Here is an 18948-nt window from a genome sequence, read left to right as displayed (position 1 = left end):
TAGTTGCAAGTGCTTTTCAAACAATCCATCTTTCCTCACTCACTTGAGATGGTGCCTCTATCATATGCCACATTGGTAAACATGGCTGATCTGTTTTCTCTTTTTATTCCGTTCATCAGTCTAGGGAAGGAGGTGCTAGACTGCAGTGGTAAAGTATGCAGGCTCTTGAAGGAGATCGTCTGGGTTGCACCTCCGTGTCCTCATTTGTGAATTGGACATAGTAGTACCTATTTCTTTCCCTCCCCTCCCCTCCCCTCTCCTCTCTTCCCTTTTCCCTCCTCCTCCTTCTCATCCCCCTTCTTCCCCTCCCTCCCCCTTCTTCCTCTCCCCCTCCTTCCCCCTCTTTCCTCTCCCCCCTCCTTCCCCTTCCTCCCCCTCCTTCCCCTCCCTCCCCTCCTTCACCTCCCTCCCCCTCTTTCCCCTCCCTCCCCCTCCCTCCCCCTCCTTCCCCCTCCTTCTCCCTCCTTCCCCCTCCCATCCCCTCCTCTCCCCTCCCCTCCCCTTCTTCCCCATCTTTCCCTTCTTCCCCTTCCCTTTTTTTTTTTTTTTTGTCCCACTCTGTTGCCCAGGCTGGAGTGCAATGGTATGATCTCGGCTCACTGCAACCTCCACCTCCTTGGTTCAAGCAATTCTCCTGCTTCATCCTCCCGAGTAGCTGAAATTACAGGCATCTGCCACCATGCCTGGCTAATTTTGTATTTGCAGTAGAGGAGGGGTTTGGCCATGTTGGCCAGGCTGGTCTCTAACTCCTGACCTCAAGTGATTCACCGGCCTTGGCCTCCCAAAGTGCTGGGATTAAAGGCGGGAGCCACCATGCCGGGCCAGCAGTACTTATTTTGTATGGTTGCTGTGAAGATTGACTGAGATAATGCACATAAAGCACTGATTACAGTGCCTGACACATAGGAATCAGTGACATAGCTGACACATGGTGAACATCAGCTGCTGTGACGAACCCTACCTGCCCATCCCTGTGGCAGCAACACAGTAGAATGAAAGTGCTAAGAATATAGTTTTGGGTCCAGGGGGACAGCTCTGCTATATATTATCGGCACCACCTTGAACTAGTTACTTACCTTTTGCCCTCTCTGTATCTTGATTTCCTCATTCATTCATGGGAATGGGAAAGTACCTCCTGTGGCCGGGCACTGTGGCTCGCGCCTGTAATCCCAGCACTTTGGGAGGCTGAGGTGGGCGGATCGCCTGAGGTCAGGAGTTTGAGACCGACTTGGCCAGCATGGTGAAACCCTGTCTCTACTAAAAATACAAAAATTAGCTGGGCATGGTGATGGGCACCTGTAATCTCAGCTACTTGGGAAGCTGAGGCAGGAGAATCGCTTGACCCTGGGAGGTGGAGGTTGCAGTGGGCTGAGATAGCGCCACTGCACTCCAGCCTGGGCAGGAGAACGAGACTCCATCTCAAAAAAAAAAAAAAAACCAAAAACCAAAATACCTATTGTAGTGTGTTCTGAAAATTAATCAAGACGGTTTCACAGGGTAGGACACGTAATAGCTCCTCAATGAATGTTTACTCTTCCGCTGCTGCTGATTATCAAAGCTTTATAATTTATAGGCCAGGCACAGTGGTTCATGCCTGTAATCCCAGCACTCTGAGAGGCTGAAGTGGGTGGATCACCTGAGGTCAGGCATTCGAGACTAGCCTGGCCAATGTAGTGAAAACCCGCCTATACTAAAAATACAAAAATTAGCTGGGTGTGGTTGCTGGTACCTGTAATCCCAGGTACTCAGGAGGCTGAGGCAGGAGAATCACTTGAGCCTGGGAGGCGGAGGTTGCAGTGAGCCGAGATTGCACCCCTACACTCCAGCCTGGGTGACAAAGCAAGGCTCCGTCTCAAAAAAAAAAAACCGAAAACAAACAAACAAAAAACTTTATTATTTATCCTTATATGTGCTGGTCCAGGCCCCTCCCCATTATCTTACACCCAAAACGGTCCTGGGGAGTGGTAGTCTTTCAGTGCCAAGTCTACTGTGTGTACATAAAATAGACTTTCTGCATCTGGATCTGCGGCGATGGTGTCCAGCCCCTGTACTGTGCCAATATTTGAAAGTCACTGTGACCGTCGAGGCCTTGATTGAGCAACCCGAAAGATTTGGGTTAGAAATGGGGATGGGGGTAGGGCTTTGAAGTTTGTACAGCAAGTTTTAAAAATGTTTTTGGCCAGGGCGGTGGCTCACTCCTGTAATCCTAGCACTTTGGGAGGCTGAGGCGGATGAATCCCGAGGTCAGGAGTTTGAGACCAGCTTGGTCAACATGGTAAAACCCCGTCTCTACTAAAAATAGAAAAATTAGCTGGGCATGGTGGCAGGTGCCTGTAATTCCCAGGTACTCAGGAGGCTGAGGCAGGAAAGTCGCTTGAACCCAGGAGGCGGAGGTTGCAGTGAGCTGAGACCATGCCATTGCACTCCAGCCTGGGTGACAAGAGTGAAACTCCAGCTCAAAAAAAACAGTTTTTATTTGTTTTAATTTTTACTTTAACAAAGGAATTTGTATAGTTTTTAAAAACCAACTAGTTCAAAAAAGCTTTTTTGGGTCAGTGGGGGCATTTTCAGGGTGAAAACTGGAAAACCTGCTAGACAAATTCTGGAAGCTGTAACTTCAGTGGGTGCAGTGGCTCAGGACTGTGATAGCAGCACTTTGTGGGGGCTGAGGTGGATCGCTTGAGTCCAGGGTTTCAAGGCCAGCCTGAGCAACATAGGGAGACTCTGTGGACCCTCCGTATAGCATCTACACACACACACACACACACACACACACACACACACACACTAGCTGGGTGTGGTCCACTTCTGTAGTCCCGGCTACTCTGGAGTCTGAGGCAGGAGGATGGCTTGAGTCCAGGAGGTCGAGGCTTCAGTAATCTGTGATTGTACCACTGTACTCCAGCCTGGGCAACAGAGCTAGCCCTTGTCTCAAAAAAAGAAAAAGAAGAAGAAGAAAAAAAAACAAGGCTTTTAATGAAAAATAAAGATCCCCTGCTTCTCTTTTGTAACCCTTAAGTATCCAACCTGCATATACAACCAGGCCCAAGTTTCTCAGCTACTTCTGATTCTTACCTCTACATTTCTTCAAGCAATCGTCCCGCCTTGGCCTCCCAAAGTTCTGAGATCACAGCTCCACTGTGCCCAGCTCCACTTTTTAGTTAAATCAATACTTAGTGTTTACATTATTATGGCTGTGAAAATTTTCTTCGCAGCTGAGCCATTTGTGTTTGTAGTAAGACTGTGAATCTGTAAAAAACTGCTTTTGTTAATTAACATCAAGGACATAAGGCTGAGAAACCTCATTTTCTAAAATCATAGTCACAAACTTTGCTATTTGCAATCAGTCAGTGAGAATGGAACATCATTCTCTTGCCAGAAGCTCTGAGCCACGTGGATTCTTCAACAGAAAAGTAGCCTCCATTTCCAACCCGAGTGGAAAGCTTCAGACAGTGAGGTTTGTTTTTATTTTTTGTAGAGATGGGGTTTCACCATGTTGGCCAGGCTGGTCTTGAACCCCTGACCTCAGGTGATCCACCTGTCTCGGCCTTCCAAAGTGCTGGGATTACAGGCATGAGTCACTGCGCCCGGCCCTTGTTTTGTTTTAAATAGAGACAGGGTCTCGCTATGTTGTCCAGAATGGTCTCCAATTCCTGGGTTGAAGCCATCCCTTCCACTTTGGCCTCCCAAAGTGTTGGGATTACAGGCATGAGCCACTGTTCCCAGCCTAGATAGTGGGGTTTTGGACACTACATTCTACATTTATTTTAACTTTGTAATTTCCAAGTGGACCCTCAGCTCGGACTTCTTCTTGATCCCTTCACTTAAAGTTATGCCTACTTCGAACCTATCAAAGCACTGCTTCATTTAAATTTTAGCTAGCCTATAGTATCAGCTACTTGGGAGGCTGAGGCAGGAGGATCACTTGAACCCAGGAGTTTAAGTACAGCCTGGGCTACATAGTGAGACTTCATATCCAACTAAGTAAGTAAATACATTTTAAAATATAAATATTAAAGTCAAGCCTTTCCCATATCCTGTTGTATTAGTTCATGTTCACATTGCTATAAGGACATACCCAAAACTGGGAACAAAAAGAAGTTTCGTTGACTTACAGTTCCACCTGGGTAGGGGAGGTTCAGAATCATGGTGGGAGGCAAAAGGCACTTCTTATGTGGCGGTGGTGAGAGAAAAATGAGAAGCAAAAGCAGAAACCCCTGATAAACCCATCAGATCTTGGGAGATTTATTCACTAGCTCGAGAAAAGCACAGGAAAGACTGGTGCCCATGATTCAATTACCTCCCTCTGGGTCCCTCCCACCACCTGTGGGAATTCTGGGAGATACTCAAATTGAGATTTGGGTGGGGACACAGCCAAACCATATCATTCTGCCCCTGGCCCCTCCAAATCTCATATTCTTTTATTTCAACACCAATCATGCCTTCTCAACAGTCCCTAAAAGTCTTAACTAATTTTGCATTAACCCAAAAATCCACAGTCCAAAGTGTCTCTGAGGCAAGGCAAGTCCCTTCCACCTATGAGCCTGTAAAATAAAAAAACAAGCTAGTTACTTCCTAGATATAATGGGGGTACAGGTGTTGGGTAAATGCAGCCATTCCAAATGGGAGAAATTGGTCAAAACAAAGGGGTTATAGGGCCCATGTAAGTCCGAAATCCAGTGGGGCAGTCAAATTTTGAAGCTCCAAAATGCTGTCCTTTGACTCCAGGTCTCACATCCAGGTCATGCTGATGCAAGAGTTGGGTTCCCATAGTCTTGGGCAGCTCTGCCCCTGTGGCTTTGCAGGATATAGCCTCTCTCCTGGCTGCTTTCACTGGCTGGCATCCAGTGTCTGTGGCTTTTCCAGGTGCACAGTGCAAACTGTCAGTGGATCTACCATTCTGGGGTCTGGAGGACGGTGGCTCTCTTCTCACAGCTCCAGTAGGCAGTGCCCCAGTAGGGACTATGTTTGGGGGTTCTGACCCCACATTTCCTTTCTGCACTGCCCTAGCAGAGGCTTTCCATGAGGGCCCTGCCCCTGCAGCAAACTTTTGCCTGGGCATCCAGGCATTTCCATACGTCTTCTGAAATGCAGGTGGAGGTTCCTAAACCTCAGGGTTGACTTCTGTGCACCCACAGGCTCAATACCACATGGAAACTGGCAAAATCTGGGACTTCCACCCTCTGAAGCCACAGCCTGAGCTGTATGTTGGCCCCTTTCAGCCACAGCTGGAGCGTCTGGGACACAGGGCACCAAGTCTCTAGGTTGCACACAGCATGGGGACCCTGGGCCAGGCCCATGAAACCACTTTTTTCTCCTGGGCCTCTGGGCCTCTGATGGGAGGGGCTGCCATGAGTCTCTGACCTGGCTTGGAGACATTTTCCCCATGGTCTTGGGGATTAACATTAGGCTCCTTACTACTTATGCACGTTTCTGCAGCTGGCTTGAATTTTTCCCCAGAAAATGGGTTTTTCTTTTCTATTGCATCATCAGGCTGCAAATTTTCCAAACTTTTAGGCTCTGCTTCCCTTATAAAATTGAATGCCTTTAACAGAACCCAAATCACCTCTTGAATGCTTTGCTGCTTAGAAATTTCTTCAGCCATATACCCTAATACCTTCACCATTTAGGGCAATTCTTCTGGTCCTTTCTTTTCCTTTCTCTCTCTCTCTCTCTCTCTCCTTCCTTCCCTCCTTCATTCCTTTTCTCACAGTCTCCTGGAGCCCTTCTTCCTCTGGCTCCAAGTTATATTGGTTGTTGTCCTTGTAAAAATGTGACTACTTCTGTTCTAACAAGAATCTCAAGCCTTCATGGTTAGTTGTCAATGCAACTACTTCCCTGACTCCTGCTTTCCCCCTCCACACAAGGAGGGGTTGAATCTCTTGACATTTCTATATCTCTACAGTCTATCATGGTAATCAAGAACTGTTCTGGCTGGGTGCAGTGACTCACGCCTGTAATCCCAACACTTTGGGAGGCTGAGGTGGGCAGATCACTTGAGGTCAGGAGTTCGAGACCATCCTGGCCAACATAGTGAAATCCTCGTCTCCACTAAAAATACAAAAATTAGCCAGGTGTGGTGGCGCGTGCCTGTTATCCCAGCTATCGAGGTTGCAGTGAGCTGAGATCGCGCCACTGCGATACTCCAGTACGGACAACAGAGCGAGACTCCATCTCAAAAAAATAAAAAGTTCTGTCTAGCCTAGGCACTATAGAGAGACCCTGTCAAGAACGGAAAGAAAAAAAAGAAAGAATGTTCGAATGAATGAACAGGTGAACGAAGATTTCAGTGCTGGAGAATTGAGTTTAAGGGGAACTGTATTATATTCCCATGGTGTTGCAACATTTAAGGATGTCCTCAAGCCCCACGCCAGCTTAGAGCGTAGCCCAAGGTGGGGAAGCAACCCGGAGGGCTCTCCCAGCTCGCTGTTTGCGGAGCACAGCCTGCTGGACCCCGCCTAGACTGAGGCGGTGGCCACGAGTACGCCAGGTGCTGCCTTATGAACTACAACTCCCAGAAGGCTGCGCGGAAACAGAACGTGAGCCAGGGAGGATTTCCGGACGCAGACTGCCGGGCCGCCGGGGAAGGGGAGACGCTGGGCCAAAAGGTAAGTAAGTGTGGATTGAAGACTGAATGGAGAGGGCGAGAGCTGGGGAATGGGTCTGAAATGTAGAGGGGTTAGCAAGGTGGAAGGAACCCTTACACCTTTTGTGGGCACTCAGGTTCGAACCGCTAGGATCAGTGATTCCCCTCTGGCTAGGGCTGATTTAAATGCTCCCTCTGGTGGGCGGGCGTCGGCTGAATTTGGTCCGCTTTTCCTTTCTGCTTCTCAGGGGAGCTTTGCTTTCTTTTCTCGCAGTGATCATGACGAAATTAGCGCAGTGGCTTTGGGGACTGGCCATCCTGGGCTCCACCTGGGCGGCCCTGACCACGGGAGCCTTGGGCCTGGAGCTGCCCTTGTCCTGCCAGGAAGTCCTGTGGCCACTGCCCGCCTACTTGCTGGTGTCCGCCGGCTGCTATGCCCTGGGCACTGTGGGCTATCGTGTGGCCACGTTTCATGACTGTGAAGATGCCGCACGCGAGCTGCAGAGCCAGATACAGGAGGCCCGAGCCGACTTAGCCCGCCGGGGGCTGCGCTTCTGACAGTCTAACCCCATTCTTGCCCGGACAGCCCTTCCTCCCATTCCCCATTAAAGAGCCAGTTTATTTTCTAACTTCGTTTAGTTTGAGTATGGAAAATGGGTATTGGGGATTCTGTGTACTAACGGTCAATAAGTGAATGTGAAAGAACCACCTTCCTGAGGCCATCTCAGCCTTTATCTTTGCATCTTGCTGGTGTTCCCATTTTTGCTCCCAAGGAGGTAAAGACCCCTTCTCAAGATTTCTCAGGATGGAAATTACATTTCACTGTCCTGGTCCTTTTAACCCTATAGGAAGTACTTCTTTTTTTTTTTTTTTTTTTTTTTGAGACAGGATCTCACTCTGTTGCCCAGGCTGGAGTGCAGTGGTGCAATCAACTGCAGCCTCACCTTCCCGGGCTCAAACAAACCTCCTACCTCAACCTCCAGACTAACTGGGACTACAGGCATGTGCCACCAGGCTAATGTTTAATTTTTTGTAGAGACAGGGTCTGGCTGTGTTGCTCAGGCTCTTCCTGAACTCCTGGGCTCAAGTGATCCTCCCACCCGGGCCTCCTAAAATGCTGTGATTACAGATATAAGCCACCTTATCCAGCCAGAACTACTTTTTTGAAGGCTTCCATTCTTTATAACATCCAACTTTTGTTCTTTGTAAGGCCTTCCTGGGTCTTTCCAACCTTTTGATTCTTTGAGATACCTTTTCTGAGCCTACCCTACCAACCTGAGAATAACTGGATCCACCTGTCACCAAACCAGGCAGGTTTAGAGTCATGAGTAGAAATGAACCATCATGGGCAGGGGTTGGGAACACTTTATTTTAAGGCATATTCTAAACATATCACCCCAACCTCCAAAATTAAAAAAAATAATCTCTCTAAAAAATAAAAGTGATTTCATCTCCTAGGCCCCAACCAATCATCTAAGTAAAGCTCCTTCTTTGGTCCCTTTATTCTCAAAGTCATCTCTTGTTCCCACAACCCATTGCACCTGGGAAGCTGGACAGCAGGCCCAGCTGAAACAAGGAGCTCTCTTTGGTTCAGGTTGGCACTAAGGTGCCCAGTGGTCAGGTGAGCAGCCTTAGGTTTGCAGGAGCCGATAGTTCCTGTCTTGCTCCTGAGGGTACTTCCAGAAAAGCCAGAAGCGGATAAAGCTGGTGACGATTCCTGGAAAGTTGGACACCTGAAATCACAAGAACTGCTATGAGGAGAGGAGCCAGTTTTCCACCTTGCATACCTGTCACCCCATCCCTGTTCTGCTTACCATGATGTAGGGATCTCTGAGCTGAAACCCATAAAGGCACCAGGAGGCAGACGTGAGAAGGGTAGCAATGGTGAGAGGGTAGGAGAGACACTGGGTTGATTTAGTCTGAATGACCTTAGCCTGTGGGAAAGAATGAAAGACTCTCCTGGGCCGAGCACATAGTAAAGCTTTCACTTGCCTAAGAATTTTCTCTGGAAAAGGGTCAGACACCCTCTCTGATCTGTCACTGCCTTTCCTGCCTCCCACTCGCCCACCTCTACTGCCTTGTCTCCTTCCAGGGTTTGGATCTCCCCTTCCTCTGGACTGTAAGGCATAGTATTTGGCTATGAGATCCTGACTCTTACCTCTTCTACCTCCTTGGACTCCCCCACTCACCAAGTCAGCCAGTGGTGAGAGGTACATGCTGATGGTGAAGACACTGCAGAAGAGGCCCAGCTGCTGGAGCCGGCCCTCAGGGTCGGGTACCAGGAGCCAAAAGTAGCCATAACCCAGGAGAAGGACCCCTAGCAGGGTTGCAGTCTGAAGGAGCACAACACGCTGCAGGGGAGAGAGTAGCCTTACTTCCAGAGTGCACTCGGACTTCCCTGCTAGAATTAATTCATCCTACATTTTCCCATGCTCCAATGGGGAAACCAAAGTGTTTAGGCCTCCAGCACTGCACTGTCACAGCATCTTTCCCACCAGCAACTTGATAGGAAAGTCTTCACAACACCAGAGACTTCTAGGGCAGGGAAAGATGTGTTTCTTTCTGTGTGTTTGGCACACACAGTAGGAGCTTAATAAATGCTTGTGTGATTGAGCAGGGAAGCAGAGCTAATCATCTCATTCTCACCCTCAGGCCCTGGCTGTGAAAAAAATATCAGAGACAAAAGCCCTTTCCCCCTAGCTCGCTGGCAGCATAAGCATCTTAGGCGAGATACCACTACCAGCCTTGCCTAAATGGGGGCAATGTGTGAATCTCAGAAGGCTGGCTTCACAGAGGAAGGAGACCTGCAAGGCTGGAGGGGCCTTCCTGGAAACAGTGGCAGTGCCACCTGTTAGTCTTCTAGGAAGTAGTGTTTGCTCTGCCAGCAAGGCAAAGCGTGCAGCAGAGAGGTGGGTCCAAGGTAGGGCCTCTACCTTCCGAGGGCAGTAATGCAGATACGCCAAGATATACAGGGTCTGAAGTGCAGCACCCACTGCGTTGACGACGATGAGGATTCCGTCTCCCTTCAAGGCCCCATAACTCAGCCAGCCCAGGTTGCTGCAGGGTGGAGAGGGACATGGCTCAAAGGGGTCACTGTGAGAGGAGGACCCAAAGGGGCTCTTTCACTCATGCTCCTACCCCGCCCCCACCTCCCTCTGATAGCCTTTCCCACCACCGCAGCCGTCACTCCCTCACTTGACTTCCGTGGTGAGAAAGGGCAGGAACTGGACGTTGTCCACACTCCGGGTCATTCGCATGTGCCTGAGGTCTGAGCTGTAATGGGGCCCCGAAGGGAGGGGTGAAGGGTGGGAAGGGAGAAGCAGAGTGTTTGGTGGGGATGCCCAATGCCTGTCATCCTTCCCGGACCACCGCAGACCCCGCCCCGCCCCCAGCTATCCTGCCTTCTCCCTCAGGCCTAGTGACCAGCCTCGCTCTTGTACCCTGGTCCCCTCGACCCGATCCCACTTTGATCCCGGGTTCCAGATGAGCCAGGTGCTGTGGCCACGTCTCTGCCCTCTCTCTCTTCTTTCCTGATTTCCTAGTCCTCCCCAGCCCAGTCCCGCCGCGCTCTCACAGGCCGGCGGAGAACATGCCGAGGGTGAAGACCACGCATGCTCCGTAAATGAACGAGTCGAGCAAGCCGCCCGCCTCCATCACGACCAGAGTCGGATCCCGCGCTCAGCGACAGCCGCCAGCCTGCGGTGGCCGGGACCTACGGCGGCCTAGACCTGCGGCGCTGGAGCCCCGCCCCGCGCACTCGGCTCCGCCCCCGCGCGCTCGGGCCGTCCCTCCGGAAACTGCGCTAAGCCCCGCCCCCTCCGCCACCGAACCGGAACTCGCGCCCGGCCCCTTCGAGCGCCTGCCCAGTGCCCTGGTCCATCCCTCTTCCAGGTCCCGGTCGGTCCCCTTCCTAGGGCTTTGCAGATGTGTCCCCGATACCTGCCGCTCCTCACACTGTGCCTACCCTTTGGATCATCTAGACCCCAGTCTCAACGCTCGTGTTCCCACAGACCTGTACGCCTTCGGCGGTGGACCTCCAAACAAAAGCTTGGTAGATTCAACCAGACTTCAGCACGCTTTCCATCCAGAGCTCCACATCAGAACCCCAGTTGCCCAGGGTTTGGGAGGTTTTTTCCTGAAGTTTCCTGCCGAAGCCTTTCCTCAAAATAACAGACATTGCCGAGAATCACCAAGCCTTCCTCTTTTGCCCTTCCTCTCGGGCTACAAGGTCAGGTCAACTTTATATGAATGACGCCTCTATCACTGACCCCCCCCCCCCGCCCCGGTCCAACCCACTTGCTGCTGGCAACTTTCCCTCCCAGCCTCCCACACGTCTCTTCTGGTGTGGCTGTGAGGTGGGGCCGCATGCCTCAGCTGGCGTTCCCAGCTTCCCTGACTCACCCAAACAGCATGAGTACCTGAACGGTGTTATGCCAAAGCCCTGCGGTGAGGGGGTGGGAGTGGGGTAGAGGTTGGACAGGAAGAACTTCATAGTGGAGTGCCGCTCAGAACCCGAGACTGCTGTCGGGAGCACTCTGGTCGGGAGCACTCTGGTCTTGAACAACACTCAGAGAAGGAAACACCCCACCCTTTTAGCCTGGTGAGGGGCATGCTCTTGGGAGAGAAAGAAATTCAAACCCAGTTGCTACTGTGGTAGCACAGAGCCTAGTACTTAACAGGGACTCAATGGTCATAAGCTTTAATATGGAGTGGCAGAAAAGCAAGTCCAGAAAAAACACATTGCTTTATTTTGAGACAAAGAACATTGTATAAAAAAACTCCAGTTGTAGAAATCAGGACAGACACACAGCAACTTATATACAGATACTGTACATGTGGGCCCTGCCCTTTAGGCTACACTCTAGGCAGACTGTACACATGGGCACTGCCCTTACAGCTACACTCTAAGAACAGGTTGGCACAGCCTCCCTGCTGGCACAGCTCTGGGGAGTGCTGCCCCAGGATGAGAGAGAATGCAGTACCTGGCTACAAACCTCTCTGTGGCTGCTCCACAGATGAGGTCTTGGCTGGGAGATGCTGGGTCAGCCCAAGCATGCTACCTCTTCTGTACCTGGCTCCCAAGCAGGAAACTGTTTCTTGCTCTTCCTTCAGTCAGTTCATCTGGGCATCCTCACTCTCTCCTGGAGGGGGCATCTTTGCCAAGCTTTGCCCATCCATGTGGCCCCTTCCAGCTCAGCTCCCACTGTGCTTTAAGGGCCCATGTCTGCACAGCTTGTTTCTTTGGCTTAAAGGCAGGAATGGTGGGAAAGGACTGTCTCCACTTTTCTCCATCCCTCTGAGTTGAAGGTGGGGATGGCACTGCCGGGCCGGGCTCCTTCCAGTTGAAACCCTTAATACTGACCCGTTTTGAGGCTTCCGGGTGACAGCTTGTGCATGTGGTGGGAGTGGTTCCCAGGGCTGGGGGCTTTGAAAGTGGCCCCAGGACAGGTTTGGAGTGCCTGTCCCTCTCTTCAGTCCAGTTCCAATCCTTAAGGCCACGTGTGGCATACACCTTCATCATGGGGTTTGTAGAAGCAGAAGTGGCAGGAGCAGCACAGTCCAGGCAAGTGGGAAGAGGCGTGGGGCAGCACTGTGACCGATACTATGTAGAACCCGCACCTCTGGGTCATCTGTAAGGCAAGAGGGCAAAGGCCCCCAATGTGAATGGCCCCACTATTACCCTGGCCCTCAGCCCAACAGGGTTCCCTCAGCCTCTGCCTGGTAAAGGAGCCACTTCCTGTACCCAACCTCCTCAAGCAGACCCCTTCCTGTGCCCCAGGCCCAATTTGCTCCAGCTACCCACCTGCTGCAAGTTTCTTCTCCTGTGGATTGTCATGGGCTTCAGGACTGTGAGCTGAAAGACAAGAGTGGTAATAGATCGGGTATTGTATCAAAGAGGCAGAGGGCTGTGAGTTTGAGTGGCTGGGCTGCAAGACTTCTAGACCATCCCAGATCACTAGACTGCACCCAGCATAGAGGTGGAGGAAGGAGGCCCACAGGGCCCTGACACTCACTGATTTTGCCATTGACAGTCACCTTCAACCTCAAGCAGCGGTCTTCCTGCTGGTGGATTGGTTTGGCTGCAAGATAAGCCCACAGGGGGTTAAGGAAGAAACCTTTGCTGGAAGAAAATATAAGTCCAAATGCCCCTCACTGCTTTCTCAGATTCCTACTCATTTTCATTCTTCTCTTCCCTCTAACCTTGATTCTTACCCTCCTTAGTTTTTGCTAACTTCCTGTCCATAGTCAGCCCAACCTCCCATCTTTGGAAACAACCCTCAGGTTTGGCAGTGGTGACATAAAAATATAGACACTGTCCCCACACCACATTTCATCCTTCACTCCTTGGAGTCTGAAGTGTGAGGGCTTCACTATATGTTCCTCTTGCCTGGGCCACTTAAGACTACTCCTAGGCTGGGTACGGTGGCTCACGCCTGTAATCCCAGCACTTTGGGAGGCCAACAGGCGCGTGCCTGTATTCCCAGCTACTCAGGAGGCTGAGGCAGGAGAACTGCCTGAACCCAGGAGGCAGAGGTTGCGGTGAGCCGAGATGGTGCCATTGCACTCCAGCCTGGGTAACAAGAGTGAAACTCTGTTTCGGAAAAAGAAAAAATAGAATTCAGGACTGGAATTCTATTTCAATAGAATTGAACTGGTCCTCTGCTGCTGGACTCCGCACCAAGCATGTACCCAAGTACATTGCTTTATTTTGATACGAAGAACATTGTATGAAAAAATTCCAGTTGTAGAAATCAGGGCAGACACACAGCACAAAGTCAGGAGTTCAAGACCAGCCTAGCCAATATGGTGAAATCCCGTTTCTACTAACAGTACAAAAATTAGCCAGGCATGGTGGTATGCACCTGTAGTTCTAGCTACTTGGGAGGCGGAGGCAGAAGAATGGCTTGAACCTGGGAGGGGGAGATTGTAATGAACTGAGATCACACCACTGCACTCCAGCCTGGGTAACAGAGTGAGACTCTGTCTCAAAACAAACAGAAAAAAACTATTCCTACCTAGGCCCCACTGACGAGTCCTAGATCCATTTTATACAAAGCTGATCTCATAACCCCCTTTTTTTTTTTTTGAGATGGAGTCTTGCTCTGTCACCCAGGCTGGAATGTAGTGGCATGATCTCAGCTCACTGTAACCTCACGCCTCCTGCGTTCAAGTGATCCTCCTGCCTCAGCCTCTCGAATAGCTGGGATTACAGGTGTGCACCACCACGCCTGGTTAATATTTCTACTTTTTTAGTAGAGTCAAGGTTTTGCCACATTGGCCAGGCTGGTCTTGAACATCAGGAGACCTTGGCCTCCCAAAGTGATGGGTGATCTCATAACTTTTAAAATCCATCAGGCTGGGTGTGGTGGCTGACACTTGTAATCCTAGCACTTTGGGATGACAAGGTGGGTAGATCACTTGAGGTCAGGAGTTTGAGACCAGCCTGACCACCATGGTGAAATCCTGTCTCTACTAAAAATACAAAATTAGCTGGGCATGGTGGCAGTTGCCTGTAATCCCGGCTACTTGGGAGGCTGAGGCAGGAGAATCGCTTGAATCCAGGAGGCGGAAATTGCAGTGAGCAGAGATCCCACCATTGTACTCCAGCCTGGACAGCAAGAGGGAAACTCTGTCACAAAAGATAAAATAAGACCCATCAGTGATGAGAGCCCTCAGGTTAAAGTCCAAACTCCTTATCACCTTTTAGGCCCCCCATGGTCTGTCCTGTTCACCTCTCCTCAGTTCCTGTGTCCCTCCCACTTCAGGCAGGCTGAGCCATAGGAAGTTCCTTGAAGATGTCTTGCTTCCTTTGTATGTGTGCCTTCATGCCTGGCCAGCTCCTCTGCTTGTCCTAAGCTCTAGGATCATCTTCCCCACTGAGCCTTTTCTGAGCCCCATAGCCTGGCAGGTGCCCAGGTCATTTTCCCAAGGCCCCTGTGTTCATGTCGACTGTAGCACACTGCTTTAAGGATCTGTTAACCTATGTGTGTTTCTTCCCAGCTTCCTTGAGGACAGGGGCTCTGTAGTGTTTTATTTATCTCTGTGCCCGCATGCCAAGCAGAGTGCCCAGCACACAGTAGAAGCTCACTCACATTTGTGATATGGATGAATGAAAATAGAATTCAGGGGCCGGGCACGGTGGCTCAAGCCTGTAATCCCAGCACTTTGGGAGGCTGAGGCAGGTGGATCACAAGGTCAAGAGATGGAGACCATCCTGGTCAACATGATGAAACCCCGTCTCTACTAAAAATGCAAAAAATTAGCTGGACATGGTGGCGCGTGCCTGTAATCCCAGCTACTCAGGAGGCTGAGGCAGGAGAATTGCCTGAACCCAGGAGGCGGAGGTTGCGGTGAGCCAAGATCGCACTCCAACCTGGGTAACGAGCGAAACTCCGTCTCAAAAAAAAAAAAAAAAGAAAAAGAAAATAGAATTCAGGACTGGAATTCTATTTCAATAGAATTGAAATGGTCCTCTGCTGTTGGACTCCGCACCAAGCATGTACCCAAGTGTGTGTGTGGTGGCAGAAAGAACACAGACACTGTCCCCTCACAGGCACTCACAGATGTAGTAGTAGCTGTGTCCTTCTTTGAACTCCTTGCCCAGGGTGAAAGGTGTGAAGCGCTGGAACTTCTCAGACAGCTTCTCCGGGCCATGCTTGGCATTGGGCCGGTTGCACTGCCAGCGGACCTGGTCCTTGGAGTGGGGCTGGCACAGCTGGTACTCCTCACGCTCCACCAGGTACAGGATGTAGCGCTCCATGGCAGCATCTGCCACAGAGTGATCCTCGTAGTGTGGACAAATGATGTCCACATAGTCATTCAGCTGCACGTGTATGGTGTAGTCCTCATCCCGGAACCTGGGGACACGCAGGGGAAGAAGCCGGTGTCATTCAGAAGCCAAGCCAGATCCCTGGGCCTCTGAATGTTTGTTTACATGACCTCTCACCTTTCACACTGGGCCCCAGGAGACTTTTCCGAAGTCTCAACTCGCAACATGTCCTTATCTTGATGCCTTCCATTTCTTTCTGCCATCTCTACACATTCCTGTCCCCCCCATCACTGTCTCCTGTTGATCCTTCAAATAGCATCTACTCAATAGCTCTCAGGTACCAAAGCATTTTCCATAACCCCCGATATTTACCCTGATACTTCCACCTGTTTCTGTAGCTCACTTATCTTTCTCTTCTTACCCGTAAATATTCCCCTACATCTGTTCTGCCAGTTGCTCCTTTTCAATGCTCTTGGACCTCAACCTGAGACCCTGCCAGTCCCTTCTGCAGTCAGGACCCAGGGAATCCCTTCCCTTTGCCATGCTAGCCCCAGCCCCCAACACATCTGTGTCTTCACTCTCCTTACTCCTCTCATGTTTCCCGGACCCCCGCCTCCCCGAGCAGATCTTACACTTTCCAGCTTCACTTTTCCTCAAAAGTGAAGCTTGTATACCCCAGCCAAAAGATAATGCCCCCAGTCTTTTTCTTTTTTTTCTTACCATCTTTAACCCTTCATGAATACCAAGCCCCTAATCCTTTAAATCACTCTCATCAGTTCATTCAGCCCCCTCAAATCTCCCTTTCTAGCTACTCAAAGTTATGCACTGGTCTCCTTTCCCCTTCTCAGCGCACCCCAAAACGCCCCTGTCCCTTTATCTCCAAAAGCCACACTTTCACCTCCCTCCAGATGAAATGCTGGAGCTCTGGGCTTCTCCCCTCCCCTCCTCCAAGGTGGAGCCAGCTCCCTCCTAGTTCATTCCCCCCTGCCCGCCGGCTCCAGCCTGACTGCCCACCAGCCCCTCCCCACCAGCTCCAGACACCTGGCTCCAGCCTGGGTGGGGTCCCAGTAGGGGGAAAAGTGCTTCTCCCCACCCCCCAAGCTGGCCCGTTTCTCTAATTCCCCCAGGCACTGCCAGCTAGAGACTCAGCAGAGTTAGTGCCAACTTGCTTCAAAGCGAAAGCCCTGTCCACCGAGGGGAGGGCGAGGAAGGCGTCAGGTGGAGGGGATTCTGAGGTGGGCACCCACTGCCCAGTCAGCATGACCCCTGAGAGGCCGGGCTTTGCAGCAGCATGCCAACGTCCAAACTGGGCTTACTAGGCCCCTCCCCCACCCCGGGGAAAAGAGAGAGAGGAGCACAGAGAGGCTTTTAAAATTCCTCTCTGGAGAGATAAACATAGAAGCCATTTCGGAACAGGTATTTCAGCTCTGGGCCTGGCGTCTTTCCCTCATTCCCGTGACGGGCACTGACTCATTCCTCATCCACCTCTGCTACCCGCCCCAGCACTCATGAGAACCTGTGCAAATTTACCTTGTCAAATGTGGACAGCCCCCAGGACCCCAGGAGGGCACAGCACCCACTTGTCCCCAACACTGTCCTCCGGACAAAGGGAGCTGGCAGGTTGGAATGAGGGGCCTGCCCTCCAGCATGTGGGAGGCCGGTGCCCTTCTCAGCATGCTGCCCCTGCCTGAAGCCTGGAGATCCCAGGGCTGATGCCCACTGGCCTGAGTCACCCATGCCAGCCTCACACCTACCCAGTTCATTGTAGCCTCATATTTGCCCCACGCTGGGCTCAGCTTGGCTGCTTGGGGACTCTGTTCTGGACTGCCGTGTCTTTAGTCCTGGGTATGATAGTGTGTGTGTGTGTGTGTGTGTGTGTGTGTGTGTGTGTGTGGTGTGGCCAGAGGGTCACCCACCAGCCCCCCTCTCCTGGGGGTACAGTCTGCTCTACTTAGCCTTCATCTGATGTTGTCCCCTATCTGGGAAAGGGGGGCACCGGCGTCAGGGAAGGCGGGGAGGTGGGTAAGGAAAAGGCTTCTTCCTGAAAGAGAGGAAACCTGGGAGCTTGGGAACGGAAAAGGCCAGGGTCCCCCCCTCCCTACTCATGGCTTCCTGTCCCCTCCTCCTTCTTCAATCAACACCTGGCATGGGCATAAACAGGGACTTTGCTCTCTGCCATACTAGGGCGAGATGCATTGGGTCTAGGAGGCAGAGCACAGGCAGCAGGCGGCGGGTGATAGAGGGCTGGCTGGGCCTCCTCGGTGCCCACAGGCAGGAGGGCATTGCCCTCTGGGGTTGGCAGCTGGCTGTTCTCTCCCCCACCCCAACAAGCTACAGACAACAGACTACCTCACCAGGCGATGCCACAGGGTCAGAGGAAGCTGGCACAACATATTTCTCAAGGGGAGTGGGGTGCAGGCTCTATAGGGCTGAGGGTGCTAAGCTGGTGAGTGGCTTTTGTGGTCCCAAGCTACCCAGTCCTCCTCCCCCACCCCCCTCACCCTCTCCAGTATTCCCACAAATATTGTTCCTATAACTTCAGAAAACTCAAGGGCAAGAACAAAGGGGCCGACAGAGTCTTCCTCCCAGTACCATTTGCCTCACAGCCCTAAACCTGCCCAGGAGAAATTAACTCCTTCCTGCCCAGAGCCTTCTGTAACCCCTTTAACCCCTTCCGTTCCTTCTGAAGCTTTCCCATGATCACCCTCTCTCTAGCTCTTCAGTTTTACTACTTGAGAGCCCTATAAACAAGTGATTCCCTCAACCTACCCATACACAGCATGTGCCTCACTCACGCCACCCCAAAAGAACCCTAGTGGGGGGCTTTTCAGGTTTGCTTTAAATACAGGATGAATGCATATGAATGCCTACAGCCCAGGTCTTTCCTAAGAGGTCCTTCTGGGTTACCTTGAGCATTCTGCGCACTCTTGATGTCACGCCAGATACCTGTCAGTGTGGGCAGATGCCCAAGGGACACACAAGGAGGGGAGTCGAGGCTTTCACAGTGGGGGGCCTAGAACAAGGACCCTGGCTGCCAGGGGACAGGTCTCTGCTGGAGGTAGAAACTGCTCAGCATGGGTCCCTCACTTCAGAGTAATAGTGTCAGAGAGAAGGAAGGGCAGGGCAGATGTAAGCCTGTGCAAGTAGATACCAGCAGGTTCCTGGCCCGGGGTGGGGTGCTCCCAGATATGTGGGAGAAGTGAGGAGAGGAAAATCTACAGCGCCCCTCCTACCTCGCTCATCTCCCCTAGGCTCAGCTCAGGGGTTGGCCGGGACAGTTATCTCGGTGGGGAGGGCAGTGCCAGCTGGGCGCCCAGGTTGCCAGAGAGACTCGAGGCTTACTTGGGATTTGAACTGTTCCAGAAGACGGTGTGGCGATCAGCAGCGGCCAGACTGCAGCAGAGACCCAAGAGAGGGGCCCAGAGGAACTCCATAGCGCGGGGCCTGGGCAGGCCGGGCGGGGACGCGGGGCTCCTCGGGGTCTAGGTTCCCGCTGGCTTTCTCCGAGGCTCAATCAGCGCTGGGCTCAAAGATCTGGCCCCTTAGCCTAGCGACTCCGCCTTTTTGGGCCGGCGCCGCCCGACACCCCGCC

General features: G+C 51.7%; 3 protein-coding genes and 1 non-coding gene across 7 annotated transcripts; 1 reads left to right on the top strand and 3 right to left on the bottom strand.

Moving 5' to 3' along the window:
• Positions 1 to 2557: 2557 nt before the first annotated feature.
• On the bottom strand, positions 2558 to 2620 carry LOC118149337 (U7 small nuclear RNA). The gene has a single exon (XR_004736721.1). It is a non-coding gene; the product is annotated as a U7 small nuclear RNA (small nuclear RNA).
• Positions 2621 to 6565: 3945 nt separating this feature from the next.
• Positions 6566 to 10775, top strand: DPM3 (dolichyl-phosphate mannosyltransferase subunit 3, regulatory). 2 transcript variants are annotated; one of them, XM_003735135.5, is made up of 2 exons: positions 6566 to 6608; positions 6861 to 10775. In XM_003735135.5, the coding sequence occupies exon 2, from the start codon at positions 6866 to 6868 to the stop codon at positions 7142 to 7144; it is 279 nt and encodes a 92-aa protein (XP_003735183.1). In that variant the 5' UTR covers positions 6566 to 6608; positions 6861 to 6865; the 3' UTR covers positions 7145 to 10775. The 2 variants fall into 2 exon arrangements, with proteins under 2 accessions (XP_003735183.1, XP_017821815.1); XM_017966326.4 differs by having other exon boundaries at positions 6835 to 10775.
• Positions 7934 to 12219, bottom strand: SLC50A1 (solute carrier family 50 member 1). 3 transcript variants are annotated; one of them, XM_008984524.6, is made up of 6 exons: positions 10599 to 12219; positions 9782 to 9859; positions 9520 to 9643; positions 8776 to 8937; positions 8401 to 8520; positions 7934 to 8319 (listed from the first exon to the last, which is right to left on the bottom strand). In XM_008984524.6, the coding sequence occupies exons 2-6, from the start codon at positions 9841 to 9843 to the stop codon at positions 8218 to 8220; spliced, it is 570 nt and encodes a 189-aa protein (XP_008982772.1). In that variant the 5' UTR covers positions 9844 to 9859; positions 10599 to 12219; the 3' UTR covers positions 7934 to 8217. The 3 variants fall into 3 exon arrangements, with proteins under 3 accessions (XP_008982772.1, XP_002760121.1, XP_008982773.1); XM_002760075.7 differs by lacking the exon at positions 10599 to 12219 and adding an exon at positions 10161 to 10345; XM_008984525.6 differs by lacking the exons at positions 8776 to 8937; positions 10599 to 12219 and adding an exon at positions 10161 to 10345.
• Positions 11312 to 18872, bottom strand: EFNA1 (ephrin A1). The gene is made up of 5 exons (XM_002760072.6): positions 18699 to 18872; positions 15149 to 15444; positions 12601 to 12666; positions 12390 to 12440; positions 11312 to 12216 (listed from the first exon to the last, which is right to left on the bottom strand). Exons 1-5 carry the CDS (start codon positions 18788 to 18790, stop codon positions 12104 to 12106), a joined length of 618 nt encoding a protein of 205 aa, XP_002760118.1. The 5' UTR covers positions 18791 to 18872; the 3' UTR covers positions 11312 to 12103.
• Between the last annotated feature and the right edge of the window lie 76 nt (positions 18873 to 18948).

Source organism: Callithrix jacchus, chromosome 18 (genome assembly GCF_049354715.1).
Source record: "Callithrix jacchus isolate 240 chromosome 18, calJac240_pri, whole genome shotgun sequence".
Taxonomy (NCBI): Eukaryota; Metazoa; Chordata; class Mammalia; order Primates; family Cebidae; genus Callithrix; species Callithrix jacchus.
The sequence above is the reverse complement of the archived record's forward strand: the minus strand, read 5'-3'. Positions and strand labels throughout refer to the sequence as shown.